The sequence below is a fragment of the Salvia splendens genome, chromosome 15 (assembly GCF_004379255.2).
Source record: "Salvia splendens isolate huo1 chromosome 15, SspV2, whole genome shotgun sequence".
In the NCBI taxonomy this organism is placed as follows: Eukaryota; Viridiplantae; Streptophyta; class Magnoliopsida; order Lamiales; family Lamiaceae; genus Salvia; species Salvia splendens.
The window spans coordinates 450,021-466,693 of record NC_056046.1 but is presented as its reverse complement, the minus strand read 5'-3'; the positions used below and the strand labels follow the sequence as shown (position 1 = coordinate 466,693).

The 16,673-nt window shown below is 36.2% G+C and overlaps 2 protein-coding genes and 1 pseudogene across 3 annotated transcripts; 1 reads left to right on the top strand and 2 right to left on the bottom strand.

Moving 5' to 3' along the window:
• Nucleotides 1-2,890: 2,890 nt before the first annotated feature.
• LOC121767882 (WEB family protein At3g51220-like) lies at nucleotides 2,891-4,637 on the bottom strand. 2 transcript variants are annotated; one of them, XM_042164216.1, is made up of 3 exons: nucleotides 4,597-4,637; nucleotides 4,322-4,492; nucleotides 2,891-3,598 (listed from the first exon to the last, which is right to left on the bottom strand). In XM_042164216.1, the coding sequence occupies exons 2-3, from the start codon at nucleotides 4,460-4,462 to the stop codon at nucleotides 3,137-3,139; spliced, it is 603 nt and encodes a 200-aa protein (XP_042020150.1). In that variant the 5' UTR covers nucleotides 4,463-4,492; nucleotides 4,597-4,637; the 3' UTR covers nucleotides 2,891-3,136. The 2 variants fall into 2 exon arrangements, with proteins under 2 accessions (XP_042020150.1, XP_042020149.1); XM_042164215.1 differs by lacking the exon at nucleotides 4,597-4,637 and having other exon boundaries at nucleotides 4,322-4,565.
• Nucleotides 4,638-6,318: 1,681 nt separating this feature from the next.
• LOC121769210 lies at nucleotides 6,319-9,446 on the bottom strand (annotated as a pseudogene).
• A 5,935-nt stretch (nucleotides 9,447-15,381) lies between these two features.
• Nucleotides 15,382-16,254, top strand: LOC121768560 (secreted RxLR effector protein 161-like). Its single transcript, XM_042165096.1, has 2 exons — nucleotides 15,382-15,971; nucleotides 16,071-16,254. The coding sequence occupies exons 1-2, from the start codon at nucleotides 15,382-15,384 to the stop codon at nucleotides 16,252-16,254; spliced, it is 774 nt and encodes a 257-aa protein (XP_042021030.1).
• Nucleotides 16,255-16,673: the final 419 nt, after the last annotated feature.

Sequence of the window (16,673 nt, the reverse complement as noted above, 5' to 3'; positions counted from 1 at the left end):
AATATTTATCCACTTTCCGGGTGTTCGGTTGACAAGATTAAATCTCATGATTAAATATATATCATGTTCGGTTCATAAGATTGAACCCTACAACTTAATCCTAGATGGATAGTCTCATGATAATTAGTCATAGCATCCCCCCTCCAACTAAAATAATCTCACAACTTAATCCTAAATGGATAGTCTCATGCTATTAGTCATGGCAACCGAACGCCACCTTTGAAGAATGTTGAATAATTCTTTAACTCACGTCTCCACACAAACAGCGCCACTTAGCTTCCCTGCCGTTCCGCGGCGGCATGCAGAGCAGCTGCCGCCTCTCGTCAGAAGCTGCCGGCGGCAGCCTCTGCCGCCGATGAGGAGCTCTGCAAGCCTTGCGGTCAATAACAGATTGACCGGAGGTGGGAAAGGGTAAAATTCATGGATTGGTTTTTTATATATATATTTTGTACTACTCCATATTTTAGCATTATACAATTTGTCACAATTAATTGATACACTTTTTTAGTGAATGAAATAATAATTCATGGTGACATTTTTGATGTTTGGCTGGTGAATTTGACAGGATGAGTTGGTTTTATGAACTGGAACAAGAAGTTAGAGAATATGAATTGGATCAGATTGGACTTGTGAATCATGCTACATTATCCAATTTTTGTGAATATGGTAAGACTGCAAAACCTCAGTGTATATATGTTTATGATTACACATTTTATTCTCAAAATAATATAGTTGAAACTTGAAAGTTTGAGTTTTGATGTATATTGGTTCAAAAAAATAACGAAGAAAATAAGCCATGTAAAGATTCCAACCCTTTTACTTTTATTTTCCATGTTTTTCTACGCTTTTAATGAAATGAGTTTTTATTATATTTTTCAAAAGAGAAGAATTTTGATTTCTTCTTTATAAAAAAAAGGTAAATAAATTTATGAAATTTTGTTTTTCATGTTTTCTTTAATCAAATGGAATTTGTTTCTCATGTAATTGTCTATTGAAGTTTAATCGAATAAAAGAGAAATTATTAATTGATTATTTTTTTAAAAAAGAGTAATATTATTTGACGTAAAAGAAAAATTATTAATTGATTATTTTTTTTAAAAAGAGTAATATTATTGACGTATTGTAAATTGTAATTGATCAGTTACATACAAACTCCTCGATAAGATCGGTTTTGATGCACATATAAATTATAAAGTTGGCAATATCTGAAGTGACAATCAAATACCTCTCACCTTTGAAGGTATGAAACCTTTTATTTTAAGGTTACTAAATTCTGGTTAAATTCTAATTAATTTTGTAATTTTAAAATTAGTCATAAAAATACCGAATTTAAACATTTCTACAATTTTCTCATAACAAAATATTCTGATTTTTTATTTGTTTAATGAAACACTCCACATACCATCAATTGGTTTAAGGAGGTAATGCTATGTACTTCTCACGTTTGATAATCTCATTTGTTCTTTTCTTTTCTTTTTTGTGAACAGAGGAAAGACAAATATGTGCTAAAATTGAGGTTATATGACTATTCTGCTACTCGATTCTATTTTGAGGACCAAGTCCTTAGGCTACCAGATTATAAGGTTCATCATTTCATTTTTGTCTCCTTTTAATTTGATTTCTACATTGACTTATAAAATTTTAAATGAAATTGGTGAGATCTGGGATTAAAGTTAAAGTAGTACTTCCTTCGTCTCAATTAAGATGACACACTTTCCTTTTTAATTTGTCATAAATAATATGACACTTTTTTATTTTTTGGAAACTTTTTCTCTCCAATAATTACATCCAACCATTTTTTTCCCTCTTTACAATTAAATTTTCAACTCTCTTTCTCTATCCATTTAATACTTATATCCACATTTTATCTTTCCAGTTAAATTCATTAACCAACAACTCTTAAAATCTCGTCCCGGCTAAGAAAAGTGTCATCTTAGCTGAGACGGAGGGAGTAGTACTACATAATTGTGTCGTTTGATTTCTCCATGTTAGAATTTAGAGCTCCAATTCAATTTTGACTAGGTCGGAATTAGAACATGTGGGAAAAATCAGCAAAAACTAAAACGGTTTTAAAGTTGATATCAGACAAAGACAAAAACTAGCTATCATTAATTCAACTTATAAAAGTTGGTAAAAATTAGGATAGAAGTTGAAGTTAATGTACATAATTCATGTGTCCTTTGTCAAATGTTTTATCCATGTTGGAACTTCATAGCACCAAGCCACCAACTCAGCTTCAATTACGTTTAAATTAGAACGTGTGAAAAATTCAAAAAAATTTGGAACTTCGTGGCAATTTTTAAGCTGATATTAAATTTAGAATTTGTGCAAAGTTTATGATTTTAACGACAATTAATTCGTTTTAAGATAACATTTTTCGATGCAGCCTGTTGTATGGGGTACAGCCACTTTGGTCCTACTAGATGAGAAGCTACGTCCAGCTCGTATCACACCTTTTATGATTTCCCAATTCAATAAATTTCTCCAAACTCACACCAACAATTGATGGTTGCATTTTGTTTTAATAAACTTGGATATTGTGTTTTATTTTATTTGCTATATGGGTATTGTTTTTTTGTATTGTTTTTGTAAAGAGATCAATAACATTGATTGGGACTTTAGATATAAGTTTGTCTTGTTGTTTGTTATTGAAGACTTGTAAAAAAATAACTAACGAATATAAGAAATATCTAATCTATCATGCAAAAGTTAAATATTAAGTACCGCAGATGGAGTCTCTGGCACATGAACGTCTTTGTAAACCATATAAACATAATGAGATAAGAAATCAACATCAAAGTTACTTGGACAAATAGTATTAAAAGTTTGAAGGATACCATAAATATTTTGTACATGTCATATATGTGCCCATCAACATTTTCAAATGAAATTTATTCCAAGAAAATGGTTTCATAATCAATATATATGATCATCAAAGTCAATCTATAATGCACTAAAAAATTAACCTCAAACAACCACTTTCAATTAATAGTAAAAAAACATGAAAAAAGAAGGATTTCGATCTCTAGAGATCTCATTTTATCTGTGCTTACAACCAACATTTCGAGTAACCTCTAAAAAGAGTAAAATCCTTCCATTTTCATGCAAAACAGTTTTGAACTAAAGAAAGAAAAATTCAAGATTCACTCTCCTTAGCTCCCTTCTTGATCTTCTTCAAGAACAACCCTCCGATCAACGGAACCAACGGCTTCTTCTTCGTCTTCTTCTTCAACACCTTCTTCGACTCTTCGTCATCCAGCACCTTCGTCAGCAGCTGTGGGCTAGCAAACTTGACTGATCTCTTCTTCTGAAGCTCAATCTTGCCTTCATGCTTCTCTTGAATCGTGTTCATCTCCATGACGTCTTTGGTGTTGTCGATGAATTTGATCTCTTCGACCTCTCGTTCGTGTAGGGTTTCTCTTGTTTTGAGGTGTCGAAGCTCCTTTTTGGTCTGTTCGAGTTCTTGCCTTAATGAATTTAAGCAGTGGGCCATGAGATTTCCTTCTTCTTTTGCCTTTGTTAGGGTTTCTTTGGTTTCTTCTAGCTCTGCTTTCACTGCTCCCAGGTTTGATGGCTGGCTTTTTGCTTTGTTTTGCATCTAAGTTAGCATGATTTGATGAATTTGTATTAATGGCCGTGGTGGAAAAAATAGCCACTTTGCTTAGTAGGGAATTTTAGTCCAATTTTGGTTTATCCCCAAAAAACACATTACGTTTGGATTCATCAGAAACTATATTCCACGACAAAAAAAATTAATTTGGAAATTGTATCTGATATGAAGCTGGGAAATCACGTGTGAACGCCACTGCCGATGAGTTAACAATGTCTTTTTTAGTAAAGAAATAACATCGCTAGTTGAAAAACATCAACAAATATAACAAAGGAGAGCTGATTTTTTCGCAATTGGATAGTTGCGATTTTTCTATTTGATTTTTAAAGTTGCGGGACAAACCAGAATTTGACCAAAATCACAAAAAATTTTTTTTGGCAATTTGCCCGGTATATAATAGCCAAAGAATAAAAATATAATTTTCACCTTTTTATATTGACTATTTTAATTGCCATAAAAAAGTGAATTGTATTCATGCAAATTAAAAGTTTGTGTGATCACAAGAATTCGTTCGATGCCAGAGGTTCATGCGATCATGCAAATAGAATTAACCTTTAACTTGAATTATTTTCAGATTTTAGATTAGTATAAACATTTTGGTAAGAACGATATATTTTTAAATTTGGCTACTATTTGATATTGGCTAAGTAAAATGCACGTGTAATAAAAATTACAAGAAATAGTTAAGTTTATATAACAAAAAATGAGTACCTCTTTGAGTTTGTTGCCGTAGACTTCTCCGGCGAGCACTTTCTCTCCGAACAGCATCACGGCCTCTCTCACGGAGCGAAACGGCTGTCGAGTGTCGATCTCGACTCGGCCTCTCACCACCACCCCTTCTCCTCCTTGCATCTCGAATTTCGGTGTACCGTAAAACTTTATCTGTTGTCAGATATTATTATTTGGATGTGATGATGATTATGTTTAAATTCAAGAGCACTTATATATATGTGTGTGTGTGTGGTGGAACAAGAATATAAATTTACCTAAGTTAGCTGAATGGTGGAAGAGATAAGTATTGAGTTTTGATTAAATGGAAGTTAAATAAAGAAGAAATGATTATCATAGAGGAGTTTGTTTAGTTTCTTGGCGTCCACTTCACTAGTCATTTTTGTTAATTGATGCTGATGGTTTTATTTTCTGTGAGAGGTGGTGGTTGGCCTTTCTTAGTTAGTTAAATCTTTTATATACATCTTACTTATAATTTTTTTTAATGATATAATTGTCACAATCTTGTGTATGGGTATTTATTGAAGTAATACCATAAGTAGTGCAACTTGGTTGTATGTGGTGTGAAGTTTGGTTTAAGTGAAAGGGTTTGAATGAAGAACACTAGAAGTGGTATTTTGTTGATGTGGATTTGTCTCCTCTCTTGTGGAACCCAATTTTGTTATTTTTGTTGTCAAGAACACATCTCAACATTATACACAAATTTATATGTGTGTTGGTTGTTGATTTTGTGATGGAGAGTTTTTTAGCTTTTTGTATTATAAGAGGAACCTTGAGATATAGTAGTGTCATTATGCTATAGTAAAAGTAAAAAATGGTTATGAATATAATATGTAAAATCTTATGTTGCGTGCATAGCATGTGTGAGAACACTAGTTATAACAAATTGGGACATATTTTTTCTTAAATTTTTTTTGAGCAATTACTATATATGGAGTATTTTCTAAAACCTTATAGTCACAAGTCGTGAAGGATTGAAGATTTTAGTTTGTGGCGATGAGATTGATAGTAGAAGTGATTCTAATCTTAACGTTGTATATAAAGAGGTCTTTCAAAATGTATGAATAACTGGTGCTAGAGAGATATTTGTAATGTTTTTGTTAAGAAGATATTTGAATTCTGTATTTTGTTGTTCGAATTTATAATGAACTATTTAATTATTCAAACTGTTTTATTTATTTAGTTTAGTATTTCTCAATCTTTTGTTTGTATATCCTATTCTATTTGTATTTCTTTCCCTCATGTCTTTCCGTTATTGTGAATCGATAGATTGATAGATGTATAAGTAGAAGTATGTTTTTCAAATGTTAATAATCAATTTTTACAAAATATTCAATAGTTTTGTTTATTGAATTCAATAATTGTTTACTTTTTTCTCTATATTAGTTATTCTTGAAGGATGTTTGTATTTCCTTCTCTCATGTATTTCCGTTACAGTGGATTGATAGATTGATATATGTAAAAGTAAAAGTATGTTTTTTGAATTGTTAATAATCATATTTATGCAATATTTCAATAGTTTTTATTCTTGAATTGCAAAAAATTCAACAATATTATATTTTAAAAAATATGTACTATTTTATTTTTTTTCTGAAGATAATTTGGCCCGTGCATAGCACGGGTGGTAAAACTAGTAGTAGAAAAGTAGTACTACTGTAATAATTTTATTTAAATTAAAATATTTACATTTAAAAAAAAGTACTCAAAATAAAAATAAGTAATACAGTATTAATTAATATTCCCAATTTAGTAAACTTATAGACTTATTTCAAATAAACTTAGGGAGACTTTAAAAAATTAGACAATTGATTAAATGTGACTTTGGTGGATTAAATGGAGAATTCTTTGGCAAATTAGAATAGTTAGTTATTATAGTTACAGAGTTGCTAATACCCTTTTAACGCTTCTGCATACTGATTTTCACTTTTAAAACAAGACAGACCTCTCAGCTGCAAATAATTGAGTTATACTATAGAAAGTGAAGAATAAATAAAACATTGTATAAATCAAACCGTAAATTAACCAATCTCAGAGTTGTACACTCTAAAATTCAAAAACAAGTAGCTAGAAAACTAACATATAGTAATAAAAGAGAGTAACAACAAGGTGCAGTAATGACTAATACAATACGTAATACAGTGTATGCCACAGGTATACAGAGTTGAACAACCCTCAAGCAGCAGAGTTTTTCTTATTGGGCTCGAAAACGTACTTGATCAACGACTCCTCGATGGATAGCAGCTCCGGGAACTCCTTCTTCAGCTTGGAGGCATCCATCTCGTTGTTACTCCTAGCAGCAACGATAACCTTGGCTTGCTCCTCGAGCGTAAAGTTGCTCCAGGTGAATTCCCGGTTGATGTACTTCTTGTACATCTCCAGGATCTCGTTGTGGCTGATGACACCCGGGTTGGTGAAGTTCCATATGCCCCTGAGGTTTCGCTTGGCCATCTCGATTGAGATAGGGAGAAGCTCATCCAAGACTGTCATGCTGTTGGGGATGTTCACCACCTTGTTGTACCAAGAGATCTTTGTGATGAAATTGCGCGGGTTCTCTAGGTCGGAGGATATTGGCATCCGGACTCTTAGTGTGCACACATTGTCGAACTCTTTCAGGAGATCCTCGACCTGCAGATTATACATCAAGAATCAGTATACAAAGCAGAATAAGATGTAGTGCAGCTATGTTGAGGAGTGTTCAGATTATTACCATGGATTTGGTCTTGGAATAGTACGAGCCAGCAATATTGGGCGTGTCTTCTTCCTTAAACCCGATCCCAGAGCCTTCGGGGTGTGCAGCATCATACTCGAATATACAGCCAGTTGCATAGTTTCATCACTAGAAGACCTTTCTCTCTGCAGACATCTGCAAGAGTCAATGTACCAATGACATTGGTTCGAATTGTCTCCGTCTTGTGAGATTCACACCAATCAACGTTTGGTCTACCCGTTACACCAGCAGCATTGAACACATGAGTAGGCTTAACCGCAGCAATATCTGCCAAAAGTGAAGCGCGATCCTGTAAACGCCCCTTCCCATATTCGTAAGGGATCCCCTGTTTCTCACACAGCTTCCCAAGCAAACCCCCGAGCCACCCTGTCCTGCCGTAGATTAAGAACTTGAAGGCTGGTTTCTGAGGCGAGGCGCTGTTTTTGGCATCCGGGACCAACAACTTAGTCTGGTTATCGTTACCAGACAATCCCGATTCAGACTGCTCAGACACTCTCTCTGCGCCACCAGGCATCATCAGCATTCTAGGGTGAGGTATCAGAGCACCAGAGACATCACCCCACCAGTCAGGGTTGCTAATGTACCACTCCATCGTCTTCCTTAACCCGTCTTCCCAAGTGGTCCTCTCAGCCCAACCGATGTTCTTCAGCTTCTCATCATCAAGGAAATACCTCTGATCATTGAAGGGCCTATTCTCCACAAACTCAATGCTCTTATCAGCATCCATGTTAAACAGCTTGCATATATCTCGAGCAACATCGATGACCCTTCTTTCCTTCTTTGTCCCAATGTTGTACACGTGGCCGACTTCTCCCTTGTGGAGAACCACTTCAAATGCCTCCGCAACATCCTCGCAGTAAAGATAACTCCGCACATTAGAGCCATCCCCATGGATAGGAAGCGTCTGTCCTCTCAAGGCCAAGAGGATAAACTTGGGAATCAACTTCTCGGGGAACTGATTCGGGCCATAAACATTGTTTCCACGGGTCGTGATCACAGGCAATCCATAAGATCTACCATAGGCCATGACAAGCATCTCCGCCCCTGCCTTCGTGGCCGAGTAAGGATTCGTGGGAAGCAGCTGTGACGCCTCATGGTTGCCAACAACGGCATCCTCATCCGTCTCCCCATAGACCTCGTCAGTGCTGACATGGATAAACCTCCTGATCTGACTTCCAGTCACCTTGCAAGCCTCCAACAGGACATGGGTGCCATAGATGTTGTTCTTGGTGAACTCGAAGCTGTTACCGAATGAATTATCACCATGAGACTGGGAAGCAAAGTGCATAATGGTATCAATATTCTCAGTGATGAGAAGGTAGTTCACGAGGTCAGCACTACCGATGTCTCCCTTAACACACTTGAAGTTTGGAGAAGAGTTGGATGGGAACAGGTTTTTCAGATTGGAGCAGTAATCAAGTTTGTCAAGAACAATGATCTTATACTCAGGGTAGTTCCGAACTAGCCTATTCGCAACATGTGATGCAATGAATCCGGCAGCCCCAGTAACAAGGATATTTTTGGGCGTGTACGTCGACATTTTCACCTGGGGATTCTGCAACAAATTTGTACATAAATATCAGAATCTATGAAATCAACTTGAAACCTAAACGTCGCTTCATCCTCATACAAAAAAAGCAAACTATCAATATCAAGTTTTTCCATCTCAAAATCTAATTTAAAAAGAAACAATGTCCGCAGAAATCACTAAAAACCATCCGTTTTTTCCCCATCGTAGAAAACAAAACCTAGTCTAGATCATTAAATTCAAAGCATTTCCATAGCATGAAGCAATTAAGCAGGATTAAGTTAACTAACTATCCCTAAATCAAACAACAAAATCCATAACTCAAAACTTTCAGGATCTAACAAAAACAAACAATTTTCACAGAAATCACCAAAAATCATCATCCCCCCCCCCCCCCAATGTAGAAAAAAAACCTAGTCTAGATCATTAAACGCATGGCATTTCCATAGAGGGAGAAATTAAGTATGATTAAGCTAGCTAACTAACCCCAAAGCAAACAACAAAATCATTAGCTAAACTTTCAAAATCCAATCAAATCAAACATTATCGATTACTGATCAGCAAGCACGAACTTAAACCAACACCTAAACTAAATTACACGATTTAGATCTGCAATTAAACACAACAAAACAAACGCACTGAATTCTCAACAACAACGATAACAAAAAGTCAGAACCGCGAAACAGATCTAGCAAATAAGATCTCAGAAAACTTACATCTTGCAGTTAAATGGCTCAGATTCAGTAGACGATAAAAGAGGAAAAAAGAATTAAAAAAAATCAAAATATTACCCCTTGAAAACAAGAGAGGTGGGTAGAAACTTTATTGATGAACAATAAATTTTTAATTTGTATTATCCACATTAAGGTATTTAAGCAATAACTCCAAACGGCTGCTTTTTATAAATAACTACTTAGTGGGTTAGTAGAACTAAATTATTTATTTCTTTATTTATTTTAAGTTATGTTTGTCATCAAGTCCAAATTGCTTTGGTTTAGCACACCTCATTTACTTATTTATTTATTTTTTTTAAGTTATGTTTGTCATAGTAAGATTTTCACTTGAAGATAGTTCTTGTGTCTTTATTGAACTATGTAGTAAATGTTGCATTGATTTGTTTGGATTTTACGAAAAGTCAGAAGTTTTATTTTAGTTTTATTTAAGTTATTAATATATTTATTTGTGGGGTGGGCAGCCCCCGGGTAGGGGTACGATTTCTCTATTCCAAAAAACTTATTGCATTATTGTTGTTAAAGACATAACGTAGACTCTTTTTTGTCAACTTTCGTCTCTGAATATAATTATTGGATTGGAATTTGAGAAATGTTGGACTATTTATTTACTTTACAAATTAAAAAACAGTTTAGTGATAAAATTGCCAAAAGAAACTTACTTTTTATACTGATGTATAAATAAATATATGTATATGGAAATATCCTAATGTTAGTAAAAAAATAATGATTTTAGGCGAGATTCATGTGTACGTTGCAATATATAGTTTGTTCCCACGTCGCTCGTATTATTTCATGGAGAAATTAAAAGATTAATAGTGCTAAATAATTTATTTTCTGCTTGGCTACATATATATGTCACACAAATGATTATTTTTCTATAATTTATATGTTTGCTAATCACTGAAGAAACCGAAACACATTTCACATGCATCAATATCTTATTCTCAGGCCAACCATGTTCGATTCATATTTTTATTGGTTCGAGTCTGTCAGGTTAATATTTTTTGTTCCAACTCTTATTTTTTGTCGATTTATTTGGACCGGCAAAAATTAAATCAGACGGTCACTTCATGTCGATTTATATCATACTCATTGGCTTTGAATCAATCTCCTCTGAAACTATTTACATAATTATAATCTGGCTTTAGAGTTTTTTTTATACTGTATTGAATAGTCCTCAAATATTTATTTAAATTTTTTCGGGCCTTTTACGAATTAATAGTTATCAACATTTAAATGGACTAATGAATATGTTTTGGGCCTTTTTACATGGGCCTTTTATTTCAACTAATTTTAATAAACGGTTATTCGCCTTGCTCCGCCATCCTTCCATTCAAGCGACACCAACGACTCCGCCATCCTTCCACCCTCGGACGCCAGCGCACACCACCATCTCCGCCATCCTTCCACCCTCGGACGCCAGTGCGCACCACCATCTCCGCTATCCTTCCACCCTCGGACGCCAGCGCGCACCACCATCTCCGCCATCCTTACACCCTCGGACGCCAGCGTGCACCACCATCTCCTCCAGCCTTCCACCCTGGACGCCAGCGCGTAGATAAGGTTTTCTTTTCGTTCGTTTATTTTCAAGAAAACTGGATATCTAATCCAAGAAACGTTAAGCATATAGAAAAGTAGGTTTCTTTTCTTTTCCTTTTCTCGTTTATTTTCAAGAAAATTGCATTTCTAAATCCAAGAAAACGTTAGGCATATAGAAATGTTAGTTTGCATGTAGAGTTTAATTGTATACATATATTCAATATTGGCATTAATAATGATTGTCAAAATTAATTCATATAAATTTGGTAATTTGATTTTAGGTTTCGTCAAAATTAATTGTGAATTTATAAAGTTTTAATGTTATATTAATTAATATGTTAAATTGAAATTTAATTATTTTTGTTTTTATTTCAAAAGATGGCCGTGCATTGGAAATGGTACGAGGAAACAAGGCTTCATCGGCATGTGCACCAAGCTGAGGACGGTACTGGCGCAGGATTACCCCTTCCTCAACGAGGAAGACGAAATAATTCTTAATGAGTTTGCGAGAGTGGGGGCAAACTGGGCGGAAATTGCCACACGCCTCTACATTCGCTCACTGGAGGATATTGAACATAGATACAATGAACTGACTCAAGGGAGCGTAGAGGCCGAGGCAGAGACAAGGGAGGAGGTAAGGGCCGAGGCAGAGGTAGGGGAGGACCGCTGGTGCGTGCCACCACAAATGGAACGACAGTACTAAGAAAAAGACATTCTCGGCGGAAGACTATCCCTTGGTCGAGGAAGAAGATGAAATCATCGTTCGTGAGTTTCAGAACGTGGGGAGTGATTGGAAGAAAATAGGCGAGCACCTCTTGATCCGCTCGGAGGTAGACGAAAATAGACATAGTCAGTTAAGGAATGAAGCGGGTGAGGCGGAGGTAGCCGAGGCTCTACTTGGCCTTAACGGGGGACCCGCAGATCAACTTGACAACCCGCCCCCACAGGACCTCGATCTGAACGGGAACGGGTCAGACGCATAGATTTTACATGTTTTGATTGGCTCCAGGGGTAAGGACCTCGATCCAAATGCAGCAAACACCAAAATTTTAACTGTTTTCGTAGTTTTTGATTCAATTTATCATTCTTACTGTCTTGAAAGAAATATTTGAGATGACAATTGATGGAACATATGGAAAATGGCTTAGGACAAGTGAGTGGATAAACTAAGAAACTATCTATTCTTCAAACTTCTCAAGTTATAGAAAATGTACATCTCTCCCATATTTATAGGCATCCCCTTCTATTTTAGAATTCTCTAATTCAATATTTTTTATTCTAAATATGTAGATTTTTTTTCTATAAAAATGTAGATATTCTTAAATAATATCTATGTTCTAAAGAATTCTATCTCTAGTTAATTCTACTAAAATATCTATAATTCTTCATAATACATTTTTTTATTACAAAATCAAGTTTATTTATTAATATTCCAACAAATAACACTAGAAAATTAGGTATATATGCATGATCGTTTTTATAATTTAGAATCTTGAAGATTACTTCCTCTGTCCCAAGAAAATCGACTCGCTTCTTTTTTTTTGCACTTGTTTTGGAAAAAATTGTAATGTATAGTTAAAGTTGTTAAATAGTAATGTAAAATAATCAACTAAACTTTCTTGGACAAATGGAGTATTTAATAACAACATAATTGGATGCAAATGATTATTATTTTTTCATTATATGATACTACTAAGAAATTTTCCTATATGTATGCATTTATTTTATTAATTGAGTAAATGTCAATTTTGGTCTTAAACATATGACCAAAATATGAATTTGGTTCAAAACATTCAATTTTTGAAAATCGGGTCAATAACAAATAAAATACTTGCCGATTAGCCGATTTTAATTACTATAGCTAATTTTATTATTTTTTCTAATTTCTGAAATATTAAAAAATGCAAATTAAAAATCAGAAATTAGTAACTATAAAAAACTAGATTCATTTCTTCATCTTTATTTCTTCCTCTCTTTCTTCTCTTTCTTCCCCTCATTCAACAACAAGAACAATAATTTCTCCTTCTTTGCAACAATCACGAAACCCCGTCCCACCCGTCTGATATGGCCGAGTCGAGGTGCAATTGGGGTTCAGGCGACCCCGTCGGCACCTGAGGCCTCCAATTTAGTTACGTTGGAAGAAAGACTGTCCAAAGTTGAAGAAGAAAGAAAAGGCTTCGCAAGATGCAAATGTTGTTAAATGCAAAAATGATGCGGAGTCAGATTGTTCTTTGACGGTTTCACCTTCAACATCGCATCTAGATGAGTGGATATTGGATTCAGGTTGCACCTATCATATGTGTCCCATCAGGGAGTGGTTCTTTGATTTCGAATAACTCAATGGCGGACCTGTTTACATGGGGAATGACAGTCCATGTAAGACAGCCGGGATAGGCTCAATCAAGCTACGGAATCAAGATGGATCCACCAGAATTTTGAAGGATGTGCGGTACGTGCCCCAGTTGAAGAAGAATCTCATCTCATTGGGGGCCTTAGAATCTAAAGGCCTAATTGTGATGATGCGAGATGAAATTCTTAAAGCAACTTCAGGAGCATTGGTGATGTTGAAAGGTGTGAGGAAGAACAATTTGTATTACTATCAAGGTAGTACAGTTGTTGGGACAGTAGCAACTGCAACTTCGAGTAACAAGAAGGATGCAGAGGCGACGAAGCTTTGGCATTTGCGATTGGGACATGCTGGTGAGAGATCATTGCAAATTCTCGCCAAGCAAGGATTATTGAAAGGTACGAAGTCTTGCAAATTAGAGTTTTGCGAGCATTGTGTTATAGGAAAACAACGAAGAGTGAAATTTGGCACTGCAATCCATAATACGAAGGGAATTCTGGATTACGTGCACTCAGATGTGTGGGGACCTGCCAAGACTCCGTCACTTGGAGGTAGACACTATTTTGTCACATTTGTTGATGATTTTTCCAGGAGAGTTTGGGTGTACACTATGAAGAACAAAAATGAAGTCCTTGGGATTTTTCTGAAATGGAAAGCTCAAGTTGAAAATCAGATGGGGAGGAAGATCAAGGTTCTCCGATCTGACAACGGTGGAGAATACAAGAGTGATCCTTTCCAAGATGTATGCCAGGAGTGTGGCATAGTTCGGCACTTCACATTGAGAAATACACCACAGCAGAATGAAGTGTCAGAGCGTATGAATCGAACACTAGTGGAGAAAGTTCGTTGTATGCTGTCTAATGCTGGGCTAGACAGAAAATTTTGGGTTGAGGCCATCACATACGCTCAACACATTGTCAATCGTTTGCCATGTTCTGCCATTGATGGCAAGACTCCTTTAGAGGTATGGTCCGGTAAACCTGCAACTGATTATGATTCTTTGCGTATTTTTGGTTCTATTGCATATTATCATGTGACTGAATCAAAGTTGGATCCACGTGCAAAGAAGACTTTTTTTATGGGTTTCAGTGCTGGTGTTAAAGGATATCGGTTATGGTGTTTGGAGTCTAAGAAGACGATTGTAAGTAGGGATGTTACCTTTGATGAATCTTCCATGTTGAATAAGGTAAATCCAAATAGTAGTGATACTTCGCAGCACGTGGAGTATATACCGAAACAGGTAGAGTTCGAAGAAGCAGTTGTGATCCCAACTACGAACACCACAAATGACTCTCCTACGGAAGAAGAAGAAGAGTCAGATGACGAAGAGATTCCACCCCATGAACCTTCGCAGCAATCAGAGCCAATTGCAGTCAGGCGAACGAGGCGGGAAAATAAGAAACCTGCTCGATTTGCGGATATGGTAGCATATGCGCTTCCAATTGTTGATGATGTTCCATGTATCTTTTCGAAAGCTATTGAAAGTTCATAAAGCGATGGTTGGAAAGGTGCTTTGGAAGAAGAGATACAATCTCTTCAGAAGAACAAGACGTGGAAGCTGATGCCATTGCCGAAAGGCAGGAAGACAATTGGATGTAAATGGGTTTTTGCAAAGAAAGAGGGATTTCCTAACAAAGATGATGTTCGTTACAAAGCAAGATTGGTAGCTAAAGGCTACGCCAGAAGGAGGGAATTGATTACAATAAGGTATTTTCTCCTGTTGTTAAACATTCCTCAATTAGAATTTTGTTGGCTTTGGTAGCGCAGTTAAATTTGGAGCTAGCTCAACTTGATGTGAAGACCGCGTTTTTACACGGTGATCTAAATGAGGAAATCTATATGACCCAACCGGAGGGATTCAAGATTGCTGGTAAAGAAAATTGGGTTTGCAAGTTGAAAAAATCGTTGTATGGATTGAAGCAGTCTTCAAGAGAGTGGTACAAACGGTTTGACAAATTTATGAAGGATCAGATGTACACAATAAGCAAATACGACCACTGTGTGTATTTGCGCAGACTTCAAGATGGTTCCTACATCTACCTACTCTTATACGTTGATGATATGCTGATAGCATCAAAGAGCCAAGTTGAAATTGACAGATTGAAGGCTCAGTTGAGTAAATAGTTCGAGATGAAGGATTTGGGGGAAGCCAAGAAGATTCTCGGTATGGAGATTACAAGGGATAGAAAGGGAGGCAAGCTTTGGCTGACACAGAAGCAGTATTTGACCAAAGTACTACATCGTTTTGGTGTGAATGATGATTACAAATCTGTAAATACCCCACTTGCTCCACATTTGAAACTTAGTTCTCAGTTATCTCCAAAAACGGAAGATGAGCGAGAATATATGGCGAAAGCTCCCTATGCTAACGCAGTTGGAAGCTTGATGTATGCAATGGTGTGTACAAGATCAGACATTTCACAGGTCGTTGGTATTGTAAGCAGATACATGCATGATCCAGGAAAGGGTCATTGGCAAGCTGTGAAATGGATTATGCGGTATATCAAAGATACTGTAGATATTGGTTTGTTGTTTGAGCAGGATAAATCACTTGGTCATTTTACAGTTGGATATTGTGATTCCGACTATGCTGGTGATTTGGATAAGCGCAGATCTACTACGGTCTATTTGTTCACTTTAGCGAGTGCGCCAATTAGTTGGAAGTCTACCTTGCAGTCAACGGTAGCTTTGTCTACGACAGAGGCAGAGTACATGGCCATTACTGAAGCTGTGAATGAGGCAATTTGGCTTCATGGGTTGCTGAAAGAATTAGGTGTTGGTCAGAAACAACTTGAAGTATATTCTGATAGCCAAAGTGCTATTCATTTAGCAAAGAATCAGGTCTTTCATGCAAGGACGAAGCACATTGATGTTCGCTATCATTTTGTGCGGGAAATTCTCGAAGAAGAGAAAATTGTCATCAGAAAGGTTCCAACTTTGGAGAATCCTGCAGATAAGTTGACCAAGGTGGTGACGAGAGCCAAGTTTGAACATTGTTTGAACTTGGTTAATATTCTGCGATTTGGAGCTGGCGCTTGACTGCGCCAATATGAAAGCACCGCGAGTCGTCTGTTTGGATGGAGAAGATTTGTGTTCGGTGGGATTTGAAATTTTGTCAAGGTGGAGATTTGTTGAAATTTGCCAAAATTTCTTTGTCCCACATCGGTGGGTATTAGGGAGTTGGGGGGAGTGGCTGTCTATAAAAGGAGCACTCCTCTCTCATTTGTAATGTACCTCAAATATTGTATTCATTCTCCGTCTAAATATAAGCGGGCTCTGCAGAGGGTGCTCGGAGACGTAGGTAATTTGGCCGAACTCCGTTATCAAAGTTTCGGGTGTGTTTTTCTTTATTATTTATTTTGTTCCGCATTTATTTCTGGGTTTATTTTCTGTTGTGATATTTTATTCAATATTATTTGCGGGTTTGGTAGTAGTGTTTTGTACGGTTCTTTTGGGTG

What these genes read in the sequence shown, in the direction of transcription:
- LOC121767882 (XM_042164216.1), bottom strand. Translation starts at nt 4,462, where the DNA reads ATGCAAGGAGGAGAAGGGGTGGTGGTGAGAGGCCGAGTCGAGATCGAC. An exon ending in ACGGCAACAAACTCAAAGAG is followed by an intron (nt 3,599 to 4,321) that starts GTACTCATTTTT and finishes ATGCTAACTTAG; the next exon opens with ATGCAAAACAAAGCAAAAAG.
- LOC121768560 (XM_042165096.1), top strand. Translation starts at nt 15,382, where the DNA reads ATGGAGATTACAAGGGATAGAAAGGGAGGCAAGCTTTGGCTGACACAG. An exon ending in GAGGCAATTTGGCTTCATGG is followed by an intron (nt 15,972 to 16,070) that starts GTTGCTGAAAGA and finishes CTTTCATGCAAG; the next exon opens with GACGAAGCACATTGATGTTC.